The sequence below is a fragment of the Fundulus heteroclitus genome, chromosome 17 (assembly GCF_011125445.2).
Source record: "Fundulus heteroclitus isolate FHET01 chromosome 17, MU-UCD_Fhet_4.1, whole genome shotgun sequence".
In the NCBI taxonomy this organism is placed as follows: Eukaryota; Metazoa; Chordata; class Actinopteri; order Cyprinodontiformes; family Fundulidae; genus Fundulus; species Fundulus heteroclitus.
In genome coordinates this window covers 6,614,801-6,629,983 of record NC_046377.1, presented here as the reverse complement: position 1 = coordinate 6,629,983, position 15,183 = coordinate 6,614,801, and the positions used below count along the sequence as shown (strand labels likewise).

The 15,183-nt window shown below is 44.1% G+C and overlaps 1 protein-coding gene across 1 annotated transcript; it reads left to right on the top strand.

The window, feature by feature from the left end:
- Nucleotides 1-718: 718 nt before the first annotated feature.
- On the top strand, nucleotides 719-5,638 carry pim3 (Pim-3 proto-oncogene, serine/threonine kinase). The gene is made up of 6 exons (XM_012873558.3): nucleotides 719-1,246; nucleotides 1,365-1,474; nucleotides 1,595-1,645; nucleotides 1,800-2,163; nucleotides 3,058-3,234; nucleotides 3,756-5,638. The coding sequence occupies exons 1-6, from the start codon at nucleotides 1,159-1,161 to the stop codon at nucleotides 3,956-3,958; spliced, it is 993 nt and encodes a 330-aa protein (XP_012729012.1). The 5' UTR covers nucleotides 719-1,158; the 3' UTR covers nucleotides 3,959-5,638.
- The last annotated feature ends 9,545 nt before the right edge of the window (nucleotides 5,639-15,183 follow it).

The window sequence follows — 15,183 nt, the reverse complement described above, 5'->3', positions numbered from 1 at the left end:
TTTTTGCCCAGAAAAAAACAAAAAAGAAAACGACTAAAATTAGATAAATATAAAATATACACTAATTCGTTGTTATTGTTGTATTAAGGTATTACTGACAACTCAATAATACTGTCTAAACTTTATAATAATGTCTAAACACAGTGTTAAGTTCATGTCAATGGAGAGTTATTTAATGGAGTGTAAATAAACAACCTAAGGGAATGTCGGTAGATCTGACTTCATAACTACAACACATCAGCTGTAGTTACTCCTTCTGCTGCAGATTGTGCTGCGTATCGCCCTGCTGCAGAGAGCTGCAGAGCAAAAGGGAGGGAGGGAGAGACGGGGAAAAATTGCCGCCACGTGCACTCAAACGACTCCTTTATTATGAAAACTTTTCCTGGATTGGTCGAGATACGAAACACTGTATTTATAGACGTTATCTAATTGGCTGTCGCCGCCGAGTCGATAGGATAACACAGCGCACAGCATCCAGACAAGGGATCCTTGGGCGTCTCGTACTATGAGTAAGTAGTGCGTCTGAAAATGATATATCCTGAAGGAATCTTTCAGTAAACATGCATTACGACTTAGGGAAATTCCTATTTGGTGTATTTTAGACGTTATTTTTAGGTATTTACATATTAAACCGTAATAATTAAAAATAATTGTTTTTGTTGGTGGCGGAGGGATATCAAGACTCCAGGGTTACGCGTCAAAATATTGGCTTGGGAAGACCGCGCCAAAGCACAGACAGCGGCCACTCTCCGGGATAATAACACACCGCCGTGGCCCCTTTGCTTCACTGTACACTTTGTACGTTTGTGCTACACGTCTCAGTTCGGACTTTCTTTTCTTCATTTTCAAGGCTGCTTGTTTTTGACGGGAATACTTTGGCGTCGACACACACACAGGAGTCGGAATTGATGCCGGTTTTCGGGAAACTGTGCGCGACTTAACGGTCGTGACACGACTCGGTCGTCGGGCGCCGTGTGCTGCGGAGTCGGCACACACAGCTTTACTTGGACTGGATTGCCAACACGGTCCCCGCAGCAAAGCTTCTAACTGAGCCTATTTGTTGCTCTTGCTTCTTGTGACTTTTTTTTTATTTTATTTTATAAAAAAAAAAAACAAGCCGATCAGGACTCGTTTACGAAGGCGTCGTTCAGCTCGAATATGCTGCTGTCAAAGTTTGGTTCCTTTTCGCACATTTGCAATCCCTCGAGCATGGACCACCTACCAGTGAAGATCCAGCTCCAGCCCGGTATGTCGCCGCTTCGCTTTCCGTATTGGATCGAAATAAATAGTTTAGCGAATCTGCCGCTGGTCCAACTGAGCGACCGTTGGAACTTATTCTCATTTCCCCCTTTTTTTACTTGCAGTCAAGGCGGAGAAGGAGTCTTTCGAGAAGGTTTACCAAGTGGGCTCGGTGCTCGGCAGCGGAGGATTCGGGACGGTGTATGCCGGGAGCCGGATCTCTGATGGCGCACCGGTGAGGATCTGATCTGGGGAGGGTATTTTGGGGTCTTAACGTGAGGCGCCATTAAAGCGTCGACAACATGGGTTTAAATGTGCACTTTTTTTTAAATGCTGGTTTTGTGTCTCCCTCCAGGTTGCAGTGAAACATGTCGCGAAGGAGCGAGTGACCGAGTGGGGCACAATTGTAAGTGTGTGGTTTGTTTTGGTCCCCCCCACCCCCCTCCCCTCCCTCCCTGCTGCTGCAGCTGGGTGCGGGTGTTATGGCTATTAGTGCATCCACGTTATACTTTTGTTATTAAACGTCGCCATTTTTTTTTCTCTCCTTCCTCCGCTTGCAGAACGGAGCCATGGTGCCGCTGGAGATCCTGCTGCTGAAGAAGGTCAGCTCGTCTTTTCGCGGAGTTATTAAGCTGCTGGACTATTACGAGCGCGCCGACGGCTGGCTCATCGTCATGGAGAGGCCGGAGCTCGTCAAGGACCTGTTCGACTTCATCACCGAGAAGGGAGCCCTGGACGAGGACTCGGCGCGGGGCTTTTTCCGCCAGGTTCTGGAGGCGGTCAGGCACTGCTACAGCTGCGGCGTAGTACACAGGGACATCAAAGACGAGAACCTGCTGGTGGACCTACGCACCGGGGAGCTCAAGCTTATTGATTTTGGCTCAGGGGCGATTCTCAAGGACACGGTCTACACTGATTTCGACGGTGAGCAACGCTTGTTGTTATTATTATTATTATTATGGGATGTCACCGTGCTTAAAGCGCAATGCGACTTTATGAATATGGTTATTAGTATAGTCCGTGTGGGCCGTGTGGTGTTTTATTTATTTTTTTGCCCTTGATGCTCCGGCGGTGCTATATTCAGACGCGGAGGCGTTCACGGGGCTGTGACGCAGTGATCCGCTTTTGGTCGAGGGTTTTCCTCGCCAACATCCCTGCGCGTGTTAATTTCAAGCACGCAAACCGGATGATGATGATGATGATGCGGCTGCGGCTTGAGAGAAATCTCGAGGAATAGTTACAGAGGTGACTCATAGATATATATATTTTTCAATATCGTGCTTTTCTTTTTTTTTCTTTTTTTTGTGTCGGTGACGCATTAGTGTCTCATGAGCCGGATTGTCCTTTAATGTTTCCGGTCATGATGTTGTCATGGTAGCCTGAGTCACCGTGATCTAAGGTCAGTGCCACCTAACATCTGTTTGTTGTGAAACTGGAGTCGGGGCTTCACGTGATGGACTCACGTTGCCTCGGTTTTCTTTTTTTTTTTTTTTTTTTTTTTTTTACAAGGGCGCCACAAGGGGGGGCAGGAGGCAATGGCAATGGCCACCCCTAGAAATTTGCATCGTTGCAAAGATGAATTTAAGAAGAGAGAGGCCACACTTTGATAAGCTGCAGTTCATACATGCCACAGGGCGTCCGCATTTAATCCTGATTTAATGAGACTCTTGAAACGCTACCACGGCTTGCGTTATTGCCAGCCTTTGTTTTGGGAGGGGGCGCTTGCTGGCCGCTGAGATGCTGCTCTGCGGCCTGTGTGACTCGACCCATCCGTCCACTGCTCCTTAGCTAAACTCCGCCTTCGCTGTCTTCCAACAGGCACGAGAGTCTACAGCCCGCCGGAATGGATCCGCTTCCACAGATACCACGGCAGATCGGCGACGGTGTGGTCGCTGGGCGTGCTGCTGTACGACATGGTGTGCGGAGACATCCCCTTCGAGCAAGACGACGAGATCCTCAAGGGGAGGCTCTACTTCAGGAGAAGGATCTCAGCCGGTGAGTGTGAACAGAAGTGCATCGCTTGACGCTGTTGCCCTCTAGCAGCTTTCGCTGGTACAGCGGCGTGTGTCGTAGAGCCATGCAAACAAACAGGTGTATGCTGTCAGAATGAACTTCAGAGGCGGTTCTTGCATGAATGAGACCCTGGGGCAGCCCCTCATTTTTAATAGTGTCGTGATTTAAAGTAATGAAAAAATTTACAGCCGCAGAAGTGGACAAATTATTTGTAAATGCATAGGTTCAGTGAAAAAGCATTAATTTTGATTGGGAGCGGTGTATTTATTTTAGATTTAAACTGTATATGATCAAATCCAGTGCTGGTAAAAAAAAAAAAAGAAAAAGCTTTGGTGCAGAATTGGAGTTTCTCACAGTGTTTATCTATTACCTGGACATGCCAGCAAGTGAAAAGAAAAAAAACTTGAGCCATATTGCTATAGGATGAATTGCTATTGAGGGAGATTAGCTGGACACGTCTCCATAAATGTCTCCTTAACTCGAACTGCTATGTTTGTTCACAGAGTGCCAGCAGCTGATCAAATGGTGCCTGGCCCTGCGGCCCTCCGACCGGCCTACCCTCGAGCAGATCTGCGACCACCCCTGGATGAGGATCACGGAGGAGTCGCCCAAATCGCCAGAGGAGCCCGCGGCAGGGGACATCCGCCTCAGAACCATCGACACGGACTCGTCGACAAGCACAAGCTCGAGCAAGGAAAGCCTCTGAGCGCCGCTCTGATGGACCGAACGGACTCTGTGAAGAAAGAGGGGGTGGGGATGGAGAGAGGTGATACGGACCTGTGCCCATCTGAACTGTGATTGGCCATGACCGGGACTCACCTGGTCCAGAAAGAAAAGAAGAAAAAACAGGAAACAAGAATACTTTCATTTTTTCCTCTTTTGTATAGAATTTCTAATTTATTTTTGTTGGTTACTCTTTATCTTATTCCTCCCCATCCCCTTTTTTTCCTATTCAGTTTATTATACTTGTTTCCAAATGGGGAACATTTTGCTGTTGGGACGGTCTTACCAGCACTATTTATTTCCCCTCCCTTTCTTAATATTACTATCTATATATAGATATCTATATATCTATATATAGATAGATATCTATATATATATAGATATGTATAGCTGGCAAGGCCCTCCTATTCAGACTGCTCTCATAGAGCTTGGAGAAGAGTTTTTATTTAAATGTTTTAATTTTGATTTTGGAGTGCCTTTTTTTGGAAAGCTGCTTTTCTTGGGGGGGCGTTTTCGTCAACAACTCACGAGGGAGGCCTGCAGCGTGGTTGTTCTATTGTGCTGTGATGGAAGAGGATTCAAGAAGCCGTTTGGTGTTTCTTTTTTGTCCCCCCCCCCCTTCCTTTCATCACTGTAAGCCAACGCCTCCCCAGCCAAGAGGTGAAGGTGGAGTTAAATTAGGAGAGGGAGGAGGTGGGGGTTGGTTCTTACAACAAAATACTTGAAAACGCTCTTGTCGATCTCTGTAAACGCTGCTTATTCACTCTATAGCCTAAACAGGTGTTTTGGAGACTGAATCCTGTCTTTTCTGAATGTCTACGAAACGTCAACATACACCTTCCCCACCCCCACCACCTTTTTCTCCTCCTCACGCCTGTTGCGGGGGGGGGGAGGGATGGTTCTTCTTTTTGCCTCCCACCGTCTCACTGCTTGACACCATGAGGCCCCCCCCCTCACCCCGCCCCGCCCCCGGCCTCCCTAAGGGTTTAGGGTTTAGATGCACAATCAATGCAATATTCATGGGTTCAATTGTTTTTGGGTTTTTTTTTCCTGCAAATATTGTACAGCGTGTTTTTATTTTATTTTTATTTCTCTTTTTTTTTGTGTGTGTAAATTTTTTTTCTCCATTCGCATTTAATTTATTCAGAAACATGTAGACATTCCACACTCTGTGGCTATTTATTTATTTATTGTCAATGCTTAAACCCCCCCCCCCCCCCCACACACACACACACACACAGATTAGCATAACCCACTTGGCCTTTGGTTTGCATTCCTATAACCTATTTTTACATTTCAACTTTTTTTCTGAGATGTGGAGGATGCACTGAAGCAGTTGTCAATGTAAAACAGAATTAAAAAAAAAAAGGTTTACTTAAATTTAAGCAGAGCATTTGAATGTTATTTAATTACTTTAAAGGAATAAAGTCTGTTGGTAATGTTAAATGACTACGTATCAGAGTAATACATCTGGTTTGTGTACTGTCAAGATTAATTTAAGTTCTATGGCAAAATAAATACTAGACAGAGCAGTTTTTATAGTTTTGTCACATAGCCTATAAATGAGACATTTCACTTTAGCCATGTGACTTGTGTGAAGGATGGATATTGCTATTTTTTGATACAGAAGTTTCAATTAAACGCCCATTTTTATGTACAGAAACCCGTCTGGTGTCTTGCTGTTTCCTTACCAAAACGAGCCTGTTTGTGTCCTGTTTCTGTAATATGTGGTTATTAGGTCAACCTATTGCTGGCTACGTCTGCTGGCAATCAAGCACACGCAAAAATAAAATAAGCTGCACTGAAAACGTAAAATGAGGACATGTATTCACTCTTTCCAAGTTGAGCCGAGTGTCTCCAAAAGTTGAATTCATATTTCGAATTGACCGATTTCTCCGAGCTGCTCTACAAAAGAGGCAAGAAGAGCGAACATATTCACGGAAGATGTGTGCTTATATCTGTTCGAGTCGGGAAATACCTACGATTAAAATATTTGCTGCCCTAACTTTTCGTCTACGGACCAAAGAAAAATGTGTGAGCCTTCACGCCTACCATCACAAACGTAGAGATGTGGAATCTGCTAAACGCTGCTGGCGCTTTAACCAGAGCCGTGCTTTACGCATAAATAAAGGACGATCATGTGGAAAATTACTATTACATTATTACTAACTAACTATTACATTATTACTAACTATTACATTATTACTAACTATTACATTATTACTAACTATTACATTATTACTAACTAACTATTACATTATTACTAAAAGGACCTCATGCCCAGTGTTAGGTATGATGGAGGATCTGTTTCTCTTCCAAATCCACAGCATCACGAACTCTGGATTAAAATTAAAACAAGTCACCAATTTTATGTAAAACGTTATCATATTTGATTACACCCACAGAATTATCCCCCACGTTTATCAGCGGGAGATGAAACTACTGGCTATGGGAGATGAATTCATTTTAAGGCTTCTTTACAATAAATAAAATCTTTAATAAAACGTGCGCTAGCGTTGAAACGGCTCGTTTAATGAAACTTTTCAGTCATCTCTATTCGTCCTCTTGACAGCGTGACCCTCCCTTTGCCAAGGTGGGATGAGGCTGACGCACGCGTCCGGCGCAGTAAACGCGTCACATGACGGGGGGATGTGTTTGGAGATAAACATCACAGGAGTCATTAACTGCATGACAACCGGCGCAGGGGTTGGGTGCGGGGGGGGTTAATAGGAGCCAGATGTGTCTGTGAAGCTTTGGGGAGAAAGAGAGAGAGGACGAGTGTGATACTAATTGTTATCCTTTTCTGCTTTAAGCCACCCGTATTTCTATCTGCTGCGCACAGGAAAGCATAAGTCATAACCGGTCTCAGGAAGGCTATGAGTAACAGCGTTTCCAGACAAGCAGGTGCGCAGATGATTTTTTTTATTTTTTTTTGCTGCCCTCTCTGGTGAGTCAGTCGTGTTTTACCTTCGTCTTGCTTCCAGGAAATGATCTTCGATAATATTCTGCAGCACAGACTGAAGCGACCCCCCCCCTCCCCCTTTCGCCCCCAGCACTACAACACACTCTGCTGATTCCACGCAGAAAAGGATCATCCTTGCTTACAACCTGAAGCCTTCTCCTCGATGCCTGCTTCCTTTTCAGCCAGAGCGCAGAGACGTGTTGGTGTTTGAGGACTTGTTAGGTCAGTGAACCTTCTCTGGTTCTCTGTGATGTGTTCTATTCATAATAACCCGAGATGAGGAGGAGGGTTTCTTATAATTATTATACCTGGATGTGTGAAACACCACTTAAAGCAGCCTATCAGTGCTTTCCCTACTTGTATGTTCCAGAAATCTTATGAGCTGCCTTAAGCTGGACATACACTGTACGATTTTTTTGTTGCCCTTTTTGGACCGATTCTTCAGTCGTGCAAGAATTTTTTTGGATCGGACCGAGTTTCAGCTGCGTCCTGCGTGGTGTAGTATACAGGGGGTAACGAGGGGCGAGTAGCCTCTCACGACCACCTCCTGATCAGGAATCAGACGCGTTTTAAATTCAGCCGACCCTGGTGAGGAGACCATCAGCGCCCCCTGCTGTTGAAGCAGAGCTACGAGCGTCTACGAGCCGATTTCCCCCAACCTCACGCACTGCGCATGTGCAAACAAGGGAATTCTTCTTCTTCTCAGACGAAAACAGCGTGATGTGGAGTCAAACTACGGAGGAGCAACTCGTAGAATTGCCAAGTTAGCGCGTTTCGTTCTTGTAAGCCTCATATTTAACAGTGAGCATCGACACTTCCGTCTTTTTTCTTCTTCTACCGTTTACGTTTGGCTTCCAGGTAGACGGAAAAGCGCCATCTTTCTACGGGGCTGAGTCCAACGTGTGGTTTTAGGACGTACAGTGTAAGAACAGATATCGGGAGCTGTAAACTTTTAAATCCTGCGGTTTTGTCGTACAGTTTGAGCTGTATCTGAGTACAGCTATTGAAAATATCGTACAGTGTATGCCCGGCTTTAGCTTTTCAAGGAGAGGCAAACGTAAAGATCTCGGGCACGGATGGCAATAAGGATTCTGAGGCAGCCTATGCTGTCTTTGTTATTCCACTCCCTCTGTGTAGTTCAGTGGTGCAGTGAAACAATCCCGCAGCACAACGCTGCCATTTCCACCCTTAAAAAGCCTCGAAAGCCTCGCCTTGCCACGATGCAGTCAATGACGCCGCCCGGACGCAGAAGCAAACTCGGAGGCGAAACGAGCGCTTGGATAGAAAACGATACAGAAAAACGTACAGAAATGAGGCAGTCAGGTGAGCAGAAACAACGGGAAACGTGAAGCACGGAACGCAGAACAGACAGAATGGCAGCAAATCAGAGGAACCAGCTAACGAGAAAGGGAAATCAGGGAGCTTAGGGGGTTCTCAGCCAGAGAGCTGAGAACAATGAAGGCTGAGAGAACCGTGTGAGAGTGAAAGTGAAGGCAAACAGGGAGGAACACAGAGAAGAACTCTAACACTGATATAATCCAGACATGATTACTGAATGAACTAACAGAATCCACTAACTAAATCCACAAAAGTAAAAAAATAAAATAAACATGCTCAAAGATAAATGAACCAAAGAAGGCATAGTCCAAGAACTTAAAGAACTAGTCTAAAACAAACAGCTGGAGATCACAGCACACCTTGACTCGTCCAGCCACACGGCTGAAAACTGTATGGTCTTTGCACAATGTGCAAAAAGACAGCATTATTTCCTCCCTTATCACATTAAATCTGTCCAAGCTAGGCCAGTTGGGATTATCAGATCAGATGCCTCTCTGTTTGCCAAATATCAAAACAGTGAGATCATTTTCTATCACTTTCTTTAAATCCCTGCTTGAACACACTCTTCCAGCTCCGCCCCACAAATGTTCTAACGAGGTGGAGATCGGGGCCTTCGTGATGACAACTCCAGCCGTACAGCAGGACATCACCGTCGGCTCATCTTCCAGTTTTTCTTTGCAGATCACTGGGAAGTTTCCACGTGCGGCTTCTGTGTAAACCGGTGTTAAAATCCAAGATCGGACCCGGGTTAATAAGTTCAAATGATTCGACGTGTCGGGCCTTCTCAAAGCGAGGCTTTGACTGCTTCATCGGTGTTTCGCAGCACCTGGCCGCTATCGTGGCCCACTCTGAACTCTTTATCAGAGTGTTGAACGACCTGCGTCTGGATCTGTGTTTGGTTCATCTGTGGTCAGCGACTCCTTACGGTCATTAATGGGCTTTTTAACAGTCTGTTTGTTTCTGGGGGATTCGTAGCTCGTTTTAGGAGGATGTTGTAAAAGATGTCCACACGCATAAAGGCACGGTGAAAAAACCCCCAATAAAAGCATTTTTATTTGCTCTTCAATGTGTACAAACCATGAGCTTGTTGGACTGACACGCTGTTGCCAAGTCTGACCTTTCTTGGAAAATTTTCAAGGCCCTTCTTCAGGTGTTCCTGCTCTTCAAACATAGTGAGCGCCATGCATCGCTTGGCCCGATGCTGGAATGCTGCAGCACACTGCATCCAGGACTGCAGTTCTTTTAGGGGACTCGTTAGAAAAGCAGATATATTTGGGGAAACTATCCTGACAGGTGTTAAGTGATAAGCATGCCTGATTAGGCTTAACTGATGGGCATAAGAGTGCACAAAGTGCAAAAAGCCCAGAAATCGCTTTCCTGCATTGCAGTTCTGAATAGCGCGCTTGTCTCACACCAAACACATCTGTGGTTTCCTCAGCTTGCACAGCAACAAGTGGCGCTTTTAATATTTCGTCCTCGTTATTATGTAGATAAACCTCTAAAATGCAATCAAGCGGCTGATTTTGGCTGCTCTCAGAGGTGCGTTTGGCCACCTGCATATTTGACGGGTGCTCTGCCAACTGATTGTCTAAGAAGTGAGGAGTGGTTAACCAGATCCAGAAAAACGGTGACGAGGACGATTCATTAGAGACACATGATGGTAGCTCACGGGCTTCAGCAAAATTTAACACAATCCGAAATCCGTGGCAACGAATGCATTGTTTCCATCAGCTGGTTGTGCCTCTGTGCTGGGAGGCAGGTCCCTCATCCAGCTGACCGGCGGTGTTCACCCTGCTCAACATTGACAATTTTACCAACGCGACTTGTGCTGCAGTCATGTTTTTCATTTCCATATTTGGTCCGATAAATGTTTTAAATTACCAATCCCTTGTTGGGTCCAAGCTGGGTCTCTAACAGCAAACAGAGAAAGCAGAACAGAGATTTGTTAACAGCACTTGCCATCAGCCAGTGCTTTATCTACTAGGTTGCAGCTTTTTCTTTTGCTGGATTTGGATGTCCTTCGGTCTATGAGCCTCCACCTCTTCACTTCCAATTTTTTTTTACCTTACATTTAGAGTTTCATTAGCTTAGTTTTTATAAATTAATGGTTTTGTAATGCTGTAATTTCAACCTGGAAGAAGAAAAATTCAAACATTGCCTCAAAAGTCAAACATTAATATGACATTCGGGCAACGTAACCATGGATGTACAATGGTTACGCGTTTCTTGCATGAAAGGCGGGCCCCTGCCTCCGCTGTCCCGACCAATCAAAAGGCAGGAAATCGAGTCGAGATAACATGCGCTGCAGTCCCAACAAAACAAGCAAGATCTTTCTGGTTTCAGCAGCAAGCAAGGATTGCTTACTTGAGAGACAAGGGACACCAACTCTTCATTGTCTGCATACGCTATGCATAAAAATAACAAGTTTGTTAAGGCGGCAACTGACATAAACCACATTAAATCTAACAGTATTTCCCCTTTCAGAGGCTGCATATTGACAATACAACGTGATTCTCTGTTAATAAAACCTGCAGCCATATGTTTTATAGGATGTGTTTTTATGAGTAAATATGAAACATAAACCCATTCAAACTGCATGTCTACCAAGCATGCATACACCACCATGGGATATAAATCATCTCTGGTGTCAGCCGCAATACGTTAACATCTGTGTTTCTATATGCATCCCTGCTAATCCTCTATTGTCTTTGAGTCTTGGGGCTTATTGACATGCAAATGACCGGCAACTTTTCTTCATTATAATTCCCTCTTGCTCTCAACTGAAGGCTGCTGCGGGTCCTCACCGTGAAATCCTCATTAAATGGAGCGGGGCTTATGCCTCATGGTTGTCTCCATTAGGGGATCATCAGTAGTCTCTGGTACTTTAGCCATGGCAGCAATGGGGATGAATAGTTTATTTTCAAAATAAAGTTGTTTTTTTTCTGACTTATTGCATCAAGGTATTAAGTTTGTTCTGTCATTTTCACTTGGTTTCATCTGTCCATATACAGTATACAGTGCATGCCAAACATTGCACTTTTCCACATTTTGTCAACCACAATCTTTAATGTAACATACCAAGATGTTGAGTTATAGACCCGCCCAAAATAAAGCAAAATTAAGAAGTAGGAACATAATCCACTATTTTTTTTTTAAACAATTACAAACCGGAAGATTTTTGTGCGCATATATGCCACCAATTATCTGCAGAAGTCGTCCGTCAAGAATCCATCTTGGGACAATTTAGTCTTGGTTGAAATCCAGCTGTTCTGCAAAGGCCTCAGAGGTCTTTTCCAAAGGTTTTGAACATAATAAAGCACCGGGGAGTCCAAGGAACACACTATGCACAAGGTTTTGGATAGAGTTACAACATGGTTAGGCTACGAAACAATACCCCAAGTGTTTCACGTCTAACGGAGCACTGTTTATTGATTTTTCTGAAAATTGAAAGAGTACGACCCACCTGCAAAACTATCAAGACAGTGGCGTACACATAAACTGGCTGGGCAAAAGAAACATTAATGCCCCCTTCCCATAACCGTTGTCTCCACTGCACCACTCCACTCGCCCCGCCCCATCTCTGCTTCACTGTGCTTCTGTTGGTTTCCCACAGACCCGGTGAGGCCAGAGGGTTAGTGAATGCCTCTTGGGTGGTGGCTTTAAGCCACACCTTCAGCAGTCAATGTTTTGCACCCTGCTGCTGCTATTAGGCATTACTGTGTAGTATTAACTAAGCATGCAAGAAACGGTAGAATGAAAATGTAAATAAATGTAAATAAATTATTATAAATAAAAACAAAAGAACAAACAAAAAAATACACATAATGTAAATGCAAGAATGTCTTGGTTATTGTTTAAGGATGAAGTAATCCACTGGGATAAATTTCTTGATCACAGATCAGGCGAACTACAACTCTTCACTGCTGCCCTGGACCACATTGATGGGCTGAATATTAAGTATTCACAATGCCCTGATTTGGTGGAGTGTTCTTTGGGAGATCTAGCTGCTGCGGCTGAGCAAAGCTCCAGTGGCCTCCACAGCGCTGGGCTCCACAAGGACAGCGATAGCTTCCTCTCTTGGCAGCCGCAGCGGCGTGAAGCACACTTTGCTCCACGCCATAGCAGCTGCCTTCTCTCTCCCGAAGGCTCCCTCCATGGGAGAGCGAAGGCTGCCGTCGCTGCTGCAGCTGCAGTTGCAGTTGCTCAGGGTGACCAGACGTCCCCGATTGCCGGGGACAGTCCCAGTTTTGGATGACCTGTCCCCAGCAAAAGCTGTCCCCTGGAAATGTCTCCGAATTCAGTGTATCGTGATGGAGTAAAACAGTTTAGTAGTAGTAGAAGAGCTGAGCCGAACGTGCCTTCCCCGCCCCGTTGGCGTTGCAGATCAGGCAAAACCAACCAACCCCCACACAGAGATTCAGCGTCAGAGATTCAGACACTTTTTTCTTTTTGGCTGCCTCCACCTTTGGCTGGCCACAGCCACGTTCAACCACTGACTAACTCCCGGCTCTACTCAACTCCACTCCTGCAGTACTATATCCTGAGTAGGGTCTAGAAAGACAGTGCGGTAGTGAAAATACTGCGGGCGAAGTGGCATAGTGAAGCGGGATCCGTGGAAAAGTCCCATAATAAGAGAAGCCAGGAGGAGGCTCACTCTGGTAACTCCGAAGAAGCTGCCATGATCCACATCTCTGGTGGAAGGCACTGACAGGACAACGACCACAGGTGCACTCCACCAGCCTGGCCTTTGTGGCAAAGATGCAAGAAAAAAAAGTCAAGAAGTTTCATTGGCAGTTGTAGAGACAACAAACGCAGAAGAAGGTATTCTGGTCAGATGAGACTAAAACTAAACCAGCCTGCAAACAGCTATGTGTAGCCAGAGTCATGTCCTAGAATGGCCCAGTCAAAGCCTTAAGCCTTAAGTCAGACCTTAAGCCGACTAAGAATTTGTGGAAAATAAATTATGGTCATATACATTCTTTCAACATGACTGAACTCGTGTTATATTTTGTTTGAAACATTTCAATAAGAGACATGCTCCATAACAGCGGTTGAAGCAACAACAAGGCAAATATGACAAACATGGACAGGATCACACTCTTCTGCAAAAAGGTTAACTTTTGAACTATTAAGTTATGGATCGAGACATGACAGTTTGTATGGAAGTAAAGTCTCTGCACTGTTCAAAATGTAAAACCAATTCTGTCGTAACCAGACAAAACATGTTTTTATGTATCTTAAGAAGTTGCATGTTAAGCTCTTCTAGTTGGCTTCCATATATTTGGAGCATGCAGTCAAGCAATCCCTGATTTAGGATTTGTTGAATACTTTGTAGTCAAAAATACCACCTGGATCTGGTCATTTGACAGCATATTCATTTGTTATTTTACTTGTATAATAGCCACAGTACAACATTAGTCCATGACTGCCTCACGTTTGGTTTCTGTCATTTAGGCATATTCTTACAGCAGGTCTACAACACAGTATATAACTCATTTGCAATGACTCCTCAATCAGGGCTTAATTAGTTTTCTGACACGAAATTTAAACAATTCTAGATAGAAACTGAATGTCAGAATATCACCTACATTTCCCGAGAATGAAGTTTAAACTGTCAGGTGAAACCTAAAGCAAAGCTTTTTTTCCCCCTGTAAACAGACAGTTTTGACATTCTTGTAAAGGCAGCCCACTGACAAAATAGAATAATAATTAAAAAAAAGAAAGTCTTCAAAGTCAAGGTTGGCGCCTTAACGACTGAAGAGACATTCCAATCTGAAAAACCCTCTGAAGGACTTTGCTCTGTTTGGTGACATTTCAAGGCTCTACTGTGCATTTTCAGCGTTACCACAATAGGTCTTAGGTAAAGAATGTACTTCATCAAGGGGCAGCAAATTAAGAAATGCAAATATTATTAAATGAGAAGATATGTAAATGTCAAGATACTTTTTAGTTGTTTTCCAACTTATCTTAAGACTCAACTCTCCCTTTTCACCTTTAAAGTTGACCGATAAGATAATCTGTATCTTTATTTTGAAAAGACTAACCTAGAGTGTATTTATTTACTTGGTGGAAATAAGGGACTACTACACAGTCGTGTGCAGTCAGGGGAGGTAAGGCCTCACCTGTCATCATAACAGGTAAAATACTATTTTGATTACACATGTACTACACATGCTGACATTCCAGTCTGATATATATTTAATAAATATGTGCAACATATTCTCTCTTTCTAATCTGCCATAAATGTGTTGTGAAATTTTACAGGGTGAGGCAGAAACTACCGTACCACACTGGTAGGGGTAATGGTACATTTGTTTAAATTTCTTCCGTCAAAACTAAATGATTCTTCCAACGTGGATTTTCAGTGGAACCAGAATTAATTAGCGATAGGACGGCCAACTCGGGAGCTCAAAGAACTGCTTCAAACAAGTGGGAGAAAGCAACCTGCTCTTTTAACAAGAGTGTTACACTCCAAAAGACTGCCGGCGCTAATGACTCTGCCCTTTTCTGGTTTCTGTACTTTTCATCCTAATATTTTCTTTTCATTTTTTTTTCTCCGAATTGAAAAGACTGAAAACATACAGTCGGGATAGGACTAATCCAGGACGATTGTTCTCCTTGGCGAATATCTCCACTGAAGCAGCCAGACTTTTAAAAATGAAGGCAGACAATGATGGTTTTGACAACTGAGTGATGTATATTTAAATAAGGATAGGTGCATAGACTTCATATACAAGTCAGGGTAGGACCATACATAAATTTCAATTAGAATGAAAAAAGACAGGTAATTGTCTTTGAGCCTAGTGTGAGTTGCTGTCCAGCATTCTTGTTTTTGTTTTTGGATTCTCTGTTTGCCTTGCCCTTGCTGGATACCTCATCGGCATGCTGACTCTGGACACAACCTACAC

Bases quoted from the DNA above. Each gene is read 5' to 3' on its own strand.
- pim3 (XM_012873558.3), top strand. From the start codon at position 1,159: ATGCTGCTGTCAAAGTTTGGTTCCTTTTCGCACATTTGCAATCCCTCG. The intron at 2,164-3,057 runs GTGAGCAACGCT...GTCTTCCAACAG, and splicing joins GGTCTACACTGATTTCGACG to GCACGAGAGTCTACAGCCCG. The intron at 3,235-3,755 runs GTGAGTGTGAAC...GTTTGTTCACAG, and splicing joins CAGGAGAAGGATCTCAGCCG to AGTGCCAGCAGCTGATCAAA.